Source organism: Chanos chanos, chromosome 4, assembly GCF_902362185.1.
Source record: "Chanos chanos chromosome 4, fChaCha1.1, whole genome shotgun sequence".
Lineage (NCBI taxonomy): Eukaryota > Metazoa > Chordata > Actinopteri > Gonorynchiformes > Chanidae > Chanos > Chanos chanos.
In genome coordinates, this window is record NC_044498.1 from 414,029 (window position 1) to 425,308 (window position 11,280).

General features: G+C 43.2%; 1 protein-coding gene across 1 annotated transcript; it reads right to left on the minus strand.

Moving 5' to 3' along the window:
- Nucleotides 1–2,802: 2,802 nt before the first annotated feature.
- prdx6 (peroxiredoxin 6) lies at nucleotides 2,803–11,280 on the minus strand. Its single transcript, XM_030772766.1, has 5 exons — nucleotides 11,151–11,280; nucleotides 9,067–9,223; nucleotides 4,697–4,843; nucleotides 3,627–3,773; nucleotides 2,803–3,212 (listed from the first exon to the last, which is right to left on the minus strand). Exons 1-5 carry the CDS (start codon nucleotides 11,240–11,242, stop codon nucleotides 3,084–3,086), a joined length of 672 nt encoding a protein of 223 aa, XP_030628626.1. The 5' UTR covers nucleotides 11,243–11,280; the 3' UTR covers nucleotides 2,803–3,083.

Genomic DNA, 11,280 nt, shown 5'->3' on the forward strand with positions numbered 1-11,280 from the left:
ACTGTCATGTGAGCCACAGCTGGTCTGAGGGCTGACAAGCTCTGTAACCCTAACCAAGCAGCGCTGCATTCCCACAATTACTGCTCCAACTGGCCTCTGAGTGCCCAGGCCAGACCTGGGCCCTGTTTCCTGTTGTTCACTGAGGAATGAGGAGAGTGTGTGAATTATTTACTTGCATAGAGGGAGACATGCCCTCGTGAGGAATGATTCAACAATACTTGGCAAACCTGCTTATCACTCCCTGTCAAATGACACGGGTATCCACATTTCAGCTCTGTGTTAAAAGCCAAAGCCTACTGAAAAGCTACAATAAACTATGTTAAAAAGAAGCCTAAACACAGACTGCCATGGTAATGATTTTGTCTACGTGTTTGTTTGTTTGTTTTGGCTGTTAGTATAAAATTTTACTGGACAGAGCGTGACTGCCAGCGTACAAATCAGGTTAACCAAAAACAGGTCGGTGCACAGACAGGAGGCATGTGCTAGTCTGTGTTTGAGTGACCAGTAATCACGGAGCCAAAATCTTCCGCTTAGAATACCCTTCTGCCAACGGCTTAAAATTGGCTTCACTTACCCATAATCTTGCCCATAACATTACGTTTAAATACTGAAATCCATTGCGAACGTAAGCTGTACGTCACACGTACGTTCCCTTTAGAGCATGGACACACTGCACACAGAGACTCAATGCTGATCCTAGTTAGTCTGTAATGCCGCTTCATCACAGATCGACTAAGAGCTCAGACTTCAAATGTGCGTATATATCAATACTTCAGTTTATTTGAAAGAAAACACTAGAACACACAACAGAACAATTTCACAGTAGTCTCTGATTTTGACTTTTTCTTGACCAAATGGTCGGGCACAGCTGGGAAAATCTCGCGTCTTAATAAATTTTATGTAACCAAATATAACCAAATTAACAAATACGGTCAACTTAAGTGATTGATTACAAAATCAAATATCACTTAAGATATCTGATTGTAATTCAACTTGCAATAAATATGGGTGTTTCTTGCAGCCCTCTCGTCACGCTCATAAGTCTTTTCCGTTAAAAATTTCTATCATCGATTTCTCACGGTAGGCAGCAAAAGAAGCATTCGACATGTACATCTGACATACCCCAGCAATCGTGTAGATGTTGCTATACGAGCGAATAGGAATGGCATGAAGTTTAGGTGGAGGCTTTTGATCCAAAGCTCCGCGCGCTCTATAGAGTACCGATAAAAACGAGCGGGTGGACGTTGCCGAACTGTGGTACCCTGCGCCAACACGGATGTTCGACCGGTGGGATTAACTGAAGGCCCATTAATGTCGGCAGTAGTTGTCAGCTTTATTTCTAGTTATGGGTTATTTGCAGGACAGCTGTGGTAGTTTCCAAATCATTTTAGTTTTTATGGAGGCGATACTTCCAAATAGGAACGAAATTAACTGTAAGAATAAGTTAATAAATAAATCTCATTTGACAAGTAACACCGACGTTTTTTCCCAACTCATCGATGCCATTTGCCATAAAGCGACTGTTTGATGCTGAAGAGACCAGGTAATGTCTTCCTTCAGACTTCTGTAGTGTAATAGCAGTGAAATACGTGGAGTTACCCGTTTACTAAGCCAACACCTTTGCCCTATATTCCATGACTACAGGCTGTCGTCACTATCCATACTGCTGTTTTCCGGGGCATCTCAGGTGACACTACTCTCACGTAGGGTCCAACAGTCAGATTAATTACAAGCACAAATAGCCACGCCTGGTTTATCTTATACGGTGCCATTAGTATGGGTGTCAGTGGAAACGATAAATATTATACGACACAAAATGTATGTACAGCATGAGTATATACACAAATGTATCTGGGTAATTCTTCAACTGTGGTCCATTTTGGTCAGGAAAAGTTTAACGTTTAGTATTTAGCGTCTAACTTTTTTTTTATAAAAATGCATCGCTATGGTTTATTTCTCCACTCTGTAGAAACACATCCTGATTTTGTTAAATAATACATACTGTACAGGCCCACAGTACTACATTCTGTAGGCCTGTTTGGCTGCTTGTTGATATATGTAGAGTCAACTTCTGATTTCAGTTATTAGGCTACTATACTACTTTTATATTCTTTTACAAATTTGTTGCTGCAAAACAAGATTGGGAAATAAGTTCAAGTGAAACCCAGTTTAATCGTTGAGATATAGACTTTCCGTGAAAATTGATCGCTACACACGCACGCTCAGAGACTGGGACTGACCGTTCATTTTGCCCGCTGGAGGGGTAGCCCAGTACGTGATGGAGTCTGTATACTCATGGTTGAACTAACTGAAACGTGTTGCAGAAGTTCGAGTGCAATTCACGTAGCTGACGCTAACTGTGGCCATCACATTTGCACTGTATGCACTTCTCCATAGGATGAAATGCGTTTCACCATGTTCAGGACACTGGCCGTTATGAGGAGTTTCACCATGTTCAGGACACGGACCGTTATGAGGAAACGTCAGTAATGGCTCATGGAAAATTAATTTCCAGCGATGAACACAAGGCTACTTACAGAATAAATAACTAAAACTATCTTCACCTCTCATTTTGTCTTCATCGCGTTTATTACAATATCTATTCTTTCACTTGCCTATTGCTTTAATTCTTCCTTTCTTTCTCCTGTTTATTTGGCCTCTCAGTCTCCCAGAAAGAAAGGGAAAAAAAGAAAAAAGAAATGGAGGAGATTGAATGAAGAGAGAAAATGAAAGTAAGAAAGAATAAAAAAAAGTACACACAAAACACAGACATGAAAAAAATCATTATTCAGATTAACCGAAAACATTTTTTGTTTTTTTTATTGCATTCGGAGCCCTTCAATGCCCAGTCTTTAAATCCAAAGAGACTCAAGCACTTCAGTTACAACAAAGAGCTTTTATTTCATTGAGAAGAAGGTTTGGCACAGTTTACTGTTTCTAAATTCAGCAAATTAAACTGAGATGAAGCGAGAACCGTGAATGCTGCTGTCCGGTCAGTAAAGCCAACGGTTGAGTCGAAGAGAAAAGACCCCAGCAGGGCCCAGACGGCGGCCCTGCCCCACTCCCCTGCTCTCTGCCCCGTCTCAGGGCTGAGGTGTGTAGCGCAGGTATTTCTTCCCAGAGGGCAGGTCTTTAGTGTTGATGCCGGCGGGAAACAGCTTGGCAGCCTCGGCGTCCGAGAGGGTGGGAATGACCATGACGTCATCACCAGGCTGAAGGAGGGAAGGTAAAAAAAAAAAAAAACCCAGACAGAATGAGGTGATACTGCTCTGACACAGGGAGAGGTCAGATAGGTCATGATAACCTCTAGAAAATCTAACGGACAACAAAAAACAAATGTCAAACACAGAAGTGTCATATTCAAACTGAACACATGACAAAAAGAACATAAATAGCCTTGTACCATTTACTTCCACAGTGAAGAGTGAAGAGCGTTCAGACACCTTGCTCACACTATTAGTTATAAAACTGCTCCCTTTATAACACCATACTTATACTTTACACTCAGGTTTCAGCATTTATATTTGTGACATGCTAATGAGTTGAATGACCCGACTCTGACATATTGGCCTCTGACCTTTCATTTCTAAGTTGTCATCATGTCCGGGGTAAGAGGCTGTCCTTACCTTCCAGTCCACAGGTGTTGCCACCTTGTTCTTGGCCGTCAGCTGCAGGGAGTCGATGGCCCGCAGAATCTCGTTAAAGTTGCGCCCCGTGGTGGCGGGGTAGAGAATGGAAAGCTTCAGCTTCTTATCCGGCCCAATGACAAACACCTGTCACAACCATTACCAGTTACACAACCATTCCCAGTTACACAACCGCTCGGAGTTATAACACGTTTGCTTAACAGATGCATAAGTCGAGACTTTGACAGGTTTCAAAAGACTTTCAAAACATCACGCAACAAAGGTGTCGCTGGGCTATCGGGTAAGAGATTTCAGAGAAAAGATTGGGAAATTACGATACACTGACTACAAGTACTGTCAGAAATCAGGAACTGAACTATGGTTTGTTTCCGGTGGCACTGTAGGGATTTATCTGGGACTGTAATTGGAAAGATCAATATCAAATTAAATTCACTCAGTTCCCGTGTTAGATGCTTAAGTTCACTCAGTTCACATGTTAGATGCTTAAGTTCACTCAGTTCCCGTGTTAGATGCTTAAGTTCACTCAGTTCCCGTGTTAGACGCTTAAGTTCACTCAGTTCCCGTGTTAGACGCTTAAGGGAGATGGTTTTGTTTGAAGGAGTTCAGCAGGTAAAAAAGATGGAGAAGCCCCAGTTTTAACAATCAGATAGGTAATCTATATATCTGTGCTTCCTGGACATGAGAGATATGTAATGTAAGACCAATACTGTAAATGCCACTGTTTCCTATTACCAATGCTACAGGCTCACTTATTCTCTCTTATTCTCTCTTATTCTCCCTTATTCTCCCTTATTCTCACTTATTCTGATTTGTAAGTAAAGTAAAATTTAAGTAAGTAAAATTTATTTGTATAGCACTTTCCATGGACATAAGTCCATGCTTTACAAGAGCATTATAAAACATTATATTATATGCATTATAAAACATTATATTATATACATTATAAAACATACATTTCTCATTTATTCTCACTTACTCTCCTTTATTCTCACTTATTCACATTTATTCTATAATGGTTTCTATATGTGACTGTTGCCACGGAGACTCACACAGCGAGCTGTAAGCGGCATGCCGTCCTTGTCTTTCTCATCAGGGTCCAACATTCCCAGCATGACAGACAACTCCCGCTTGTCGTCGGCAATGATGGGGAAGGGCATGGGAGAACTGGCCTTCACACCGCTAAACGCCATGACGTCCTACCAAGAGACAGATTATTATTATTATTATTATTATTATTATTAGCATCGCTGTCATCATCACCCTCAGTTAAGCATTTCACTGACAAAAGCAGAGTGAGCATCAAATCAAAATGAATGGGCTGTTCACACTGGTTGACTGAACAAACTGAAATATCTTTAGGTGCTGAAGCATTCAGCCTCCTGTGTTCATATTTTTAACAAACAAACTTTGGTAGCAATCACGGTTTTAAGTCCATAGGGGTGTGTTTGCATCCGTATTGTGTTTGGGGGTGTGTTTGTGTCTAACTGCTTGGGGATTTGTTTGTGTCTCTAAGCCTCTGAGTGTATGTTTGTGTCTTTGAGAGTTTTCAGGGGTGCATTTGTGTCTGAGTGTATGTTTGTGTCTTTGAGAGTTTTAAGGGGTGTGTTTGTGTCTGAGTGTATGTTTGTGTCTTTGAGAGTTTTCAGGGGTGTGTTTGTGTCTGAGTGTATGTTTGTGTCTTTGAGAGTTTTCAGGGGTGTGTTTGTGTCTGAGTGTATGTTTGTGTCTTTGAGAGTTTTCAGGGGTGTGTTTGTGTCTGAGTGTATGTTTGTGTCTTTGAGAGTTTTCAGGGGTGCATTTGTGTCTGAGTGTATGTTTGTGTCTTTGAGAGTTTTAAGGGGTGTGTTTGTGTCTGAGTGTATGTTTGTGTCTTTGAGAGTTTTCAGGGGTGTGTTTGTGTCTGTAAGTGTTTGTGTCTCTAAGCGTTTGAGGGTATGTTTGGGTAAACTTTGCCCATTCCTCCTCACAGATTTCCTCAGGCAGTAGTAGGGCGGTGCATATGGCCTAAAATGTACACCGCGGTATAATGTGAAGCACAGACAGTAACGGTATATATCACGGTATAGTCGTTTCTCCTAAAATTTCAATGTAAATGCTTATGAAGGGGTAAATCACTGGTATGGCAACTGCATGGCAGCATGACGGACAACTCCCGCTCTGTCCTCTTAACTGTACTCTTTATGTTCTCCGCCCAAGTTTCAGCCACCGCACTCACGCTCTCCTTCACAACCCCTCCGTCAGTAAATGTTTTTTTTATGTTGACCCAAAATCCAAGCAACTTTATGGGAACATTTGTTAGCACGTGGTCGGGTAGGGGAGGAGTGCATTAGGATTATGGTGGATCGATCGTATTGGGCCCTCAGTTCAGATTTGAGTGGGTACATTTGCTCAAACGATTAGTGCTTTGTCTCTTCACATTGGCGCCTTTAATAATCGCCACGCTCTCAGAACTTATGACACATACTGGTTTTAAACTGCCCGTCGGAAGAATGAACGTATAAGAATCTGTCCATTCTTTATTAAAAGCTCTGTTTTCACTGTCTACTTTTCTCTTTTTAGAACACACCATGTGAAATGACTTGACTCTGACTCCTTCATTTCTCTGACCATTGTCTTTCATCTCGTTTCTCCCCTGTCTGTGTGTGTGTGTGTGTGTGTGTGTGTGTCTGTCTATCTCACTCACTGACTGTAGTCGCAGTGCTTATTGGAATGCATGGATTTGATTGGCTGCTTAGCATCACGTGAGATGATTTACAACGCATCGGTCTGTGAGTTTCCAGTGCCGTAAATGCTAGAAAAGCTACGGTTAAAACAGAAACACTCCATCAAAATTTAATAATTCGCAATAATTTATCGGTCATAGATCCGGGTCCGGATAGGACAGCGTCTGAGTCCAGACCTGGACCGCGGTCCATCTCTTAGTGACCTCAGGTTTCGTGCATTGCTGGTGTAATTATGTCATTGCCACTTGAGATCTGTGAGGGCTCTATAAGTCAGCACAATACAGTCAAATTCCATACCATAGGGCTAATTCGCACCGGTGTAATTTCTATGCCATTTATACCGTCCACCACTAGGACCGTACTACATTTCATTCACATTCAGTCACGTCTACGTCCTCACCGTTCAGTCAGGTCGCTCTGTGAGCAGTCATGTCCGTGTCCTCACCGTTCAGTCAGGTCGCTCTGTGAGCAGTCATGTCCGTGTCCTCACCGTTCAGTCAGGTCGCTCTGTGAGCAGTCATGTCCGTGTCCTCACCGTTCAGTCAGGTCGCTCTGTGAGCAGTCATGTCCGTGTCCTCACCATTCAGTCAGGTCGCTCTGTGAGCAGTCATGTCCGTGTCCTCACCGTTCAGTCAGGTCGCTCTGTGAGCAGTCATGTCCGTGTCCTCACCGTTCAGTCAGGTCGCTCTGTGAGCAGTCATGTCCGTGTCCTCACCGTTCAGTCAGGTCGCTCTGTGAGCAGTCATGTCCGTGTCCTCACCGTTCAGTCAGGTCGCTCTGTGAGCAGTCATGTCCGTGTCCTCACCGTTCAGTCATGTCGCTCTGTGAGCAGTCATGTCCGTGTCCTCACCGTTCAGTCATGTCGCTCTGTGAGCAGTCATGTCCGTGTCCTCACCGTTCAGTCATGTAGCTCTGTGAGCAGTCATGTCCGTGTCCTCACCGTTCAGTCAGGTCGCTCTGTGAGCAGTCATGTCCGTGTCCTCACCGTTCAGTCAGGTCGCTCTGTGAGCAGTCATGTCTGTGTCCTCACCGTTCAGTCAGGTCGCTCTGTGAGCAATCATGTCCGTGTGCTTTACAACCTATTTTCTGCCCAAGTCTTCCCTGCAGACAACACACAACTATTTACGAACAACTGTAATGCATGCTGGGAATAGTTCCGTAATGTTTTAAGTGTAAGGCATATAATAGCCATGAAAATGCTTAATGAGAGATTCCAAAACATCCATATTATCGAGTGATTAATGAAAATGCTAAGTTGTTAAGTTTTGCTATGATAAGTTATGTTATCTATTGAAGTAAATGTGTCCTCTTTGTGTTTTGAATCTATTGCATATTTCTGATTGCCCTTGAATGTTTGTTCTACAGACAGTCATCAGTAATCACTCATCAATATTCAACGCTTTTACAGACATCTGAGCCTTCTTTTTCTTTCTCTGTTAACGGCTTTAGCAAGTAATCCTTAACTGTTGGTTACTGTTTTACAAGCAGTGTAACCCCTGTGACCTGGCCTGCACCACAAGACCTCACACACACAGGAGAGGACTTCCTGTCACATTATGGCCCTCAGTGAAACTGAGCCAACTCCCCCCATCTGGGCTTCAGACGGACTCACACGTGGAAACTGAACCGATCATTTTAGTCTGATATGTAACAAGGGGGTGAGCATTTCAGTTTTACGTTTTATTTCAAGTTTCCCACAGAGGACAAATCCAAGGGCATGAATAATTTCTTTAAATTCTGACAGAGAGAGAGACAATCTCAGAGCAACTCCCCATTAAAGGCCATATGCCATATATCGAGTTTCAAGTCTTTCACAGTATTCAAATGGACATGCTGTTAAAACAGTGTGCAAATGTAAGTGAATGGTCAACTTGAGATGATTCCAGACTGAACAGGATTCGCTAATCAACTGCTGGACATCGGACAAGGAAAACACAGCACTGTGGGAAAGATACAATTTCGCAACTCTCACAAGATCAGCCATAGGGGTTCTGGGGCGTGTTTGTGTGTGTGTGAGAGAGAGCCAGAGAGAGAGAGGTATGTAGGCACACAGTTCACAATTAATGAGGCAGAGACTTCGAATGAACACCCTAACTCATGGTTTCACAGCAAGTGTTTACCAGGAGTTGAAAATGCTGAGCACACAGATTATTTCTTTACAATATCTTTCCATGTTGCAATGCAAAGAATTTTATGATTATGGAGAGGTTACTTGCTAATCATAAAGGCTGTTATAAAACCCTGACCTTGATTGAAATTTGACGTCAGAAAGAGATGGTGAAACTATAACTTAACAACGTTAAAACCCTGTCCAAAGAGCAAGGCCCTGGTGTATTGACCAATCCAAACCCAGAGTGAGACCAGGCTGTCAAAACCAGACAATATTTTTGCCAATTAGAAAGGGCCCCTGCGCCTGACTGACCTCTCATTATTTAACAACGATACACACTGTGAAACAAAGCCTGGGAAAATGTCCAGGCAAAAAGGGTCATAGAAGTTACCAGGAGAGAGAGAGAGGGAGAGAGAGGGAGAAAGAGAGAGAGAGAGAAAGAGAGAGAAAAAAAGAGGGAGAAAGAGAAGGAGAGAGAAAGAGAGAGAGAAAAAAGAGAGAGAGAGAGAGGGAGTATATATTTGTGTGTGTGTTTTTTCCATGAAAGAGGCTTGAAGCCCACATTTTTTTCCAAGAAAACACAGACCTCACTCCAGCTGCGATGGTCCTGCACGCTGTCAATGGACAGGGCAATCATCTTCACATCACGCTTTGCAAACTCATCGCTGATCTTGGCTGCACAGGCCAGCTCTGTGGTGCACACTGGCGTAAAGTCACGAGGGTGAGAGAACAGGATCCCCCATCTGCAGGGAAGAGTGGAGAAAAAAAAAACATTTGGAGTGGAGAGAAGAGGGGAGGAACAGATGTTTGGTGGAGGAGTGTACAGAGAATTCCGGCTGTATTTCTCAGAACACATTAACATGTGGTCACAACTTCACAAACTCTATCCGCAGCCACACCAGGACACTTCAGTGGACCGGGCCTGAACTTCTTACACAGAACAATTACATAACCAGCCCGGCTGGAGTTTGGACGTGACACCAGCCGCATCTCAGTATTTGCTCTTTCTCAGAGGACAACAAAGCAAAACATCAGCAGCTGAGTTCTCTCCTTTCCCCACTGCAAACAGAAACATTATTTACTTTCATGGGACGTGTTGCACAACCATATCTGTGTGACCATAGCATACTGCCTGGAGCAGCCTTCTACTGGTCACAAACAGCCTTCTCCTGGTCACAAACAGCCTCTCACCCATAATCAGACGAGAGTAGGCACCAGATAAGAATGACCACAGCCAGAAACAAGCTGGAAACCATGTAACTTTCATTACACGTGACATGTTCTGACCATCTCTGCAGTCTTAAACTATATGCTGCAAAATGTCAAAACAGTATACAAACACAAAAATTATTCAAATCAGGTACAGATTTGAAATGTAAACACTGACTCTGACTCTATTCATAAACTACATACAAAACTGATAATGTCAGCACTTATATGACTGCTGCTCTACTGTCATGGCTCAAACAGTGGTAAAAATAGTGCAAACAGCAAATCAGAAAGTAACAATCCCAAACATGTCTTCAGTGAGGTGTGTTCTATCTACATGAATCCCTCCTTGTCAACAGTTCTGACTGACAACCTCTTTGGACCGGTATATCACGGACGATACGATATGGAACCGCCCTACTCTGCAGATGGCTAAACTTGACTGGCTTACAGTGGGCTCTCCTGACAATCAGTCTCACCAATCATCAGATTAAAATAAATCATCACCTCTCCCACCCCCCAGTAGATAACTATGGGGAACACGGTGGGGAGATGCTGGGTTTGTGGCGGTAGGCCAGGGGTCCCTCGGGGATTACGTAAAGCCGGAGTGAAGCCAAGGAGTTATGTAATGAGAAGAATAGGCATGAAACTCCACTCTCCTCACTGATCAGCACCCAATCTGCTGATCTGTGCATGCACGGTCAACACCAGGCTCAGAAACAGTACTGTTTCAACTCTCATAGCCAGACAAACACTGCCAAACTCCAGTCCAGTCAGAACAAAGCCAGCATTGTGGGAACTGCCTCCCTCAGCACTGTGACCCTGCAACTTTGAAGTGAGCAGAGAACAAGGACACCTGAAAACTGGAAAGTAACAGAATGTCCTCACCACACTCAGAGAACACAGTCAAAACTCCAGTTATAGATCCATCATTACATCTGACCTAGGCCTGTATCGACTCCTTCCCACACCACGACCGAGATTATATTGCTTATTTCAACTGAACGTCAACTTCATGATAAACCAAATCATCCCTCGGCATTCCAGTGGCTAACACTGAGATCAAGCGTGAAGATGCCGCATTTATTGCCAAACCCAAAAACGCTTCTTCAGTTAGAGAAAGATACGCATGCCCTCAATATTTCGAGAAAAATTACACTGTTCTGTGATATTTTAATGCGAGCACATGACACACGCATGAAGTCTTTCACCATTAGCAATCCTGTCAGCCCACGAGGTGTCACACACTGTAGCTCTGCAACTTATGTTTTAATTCACTTCCGCATACGTTTCTGCAGGAATGCGTTCGTGGAAGGATTGCATTTAACAACATTATTCGAAGCTCGGGTAACTGTATCGGGGTAACAAATGACCCCGAAACGTTAATGTTTGTTTCTTACAGCTCGTGCACAAAAAAATGTTAAAATCACCTTTAAAGTAACGACCAATGTCTCTACTTACGACTTTCCCAGAAACTCATGAAATTTTATCTTGCCAATTGTCGTCTCCGCTTCGAAGTTTGGAAAAACATCTCCCAACAGTATGCCCGGCATGATTCTTTGAGATCGCAGAGCGGAGTATGCGTTGCTAC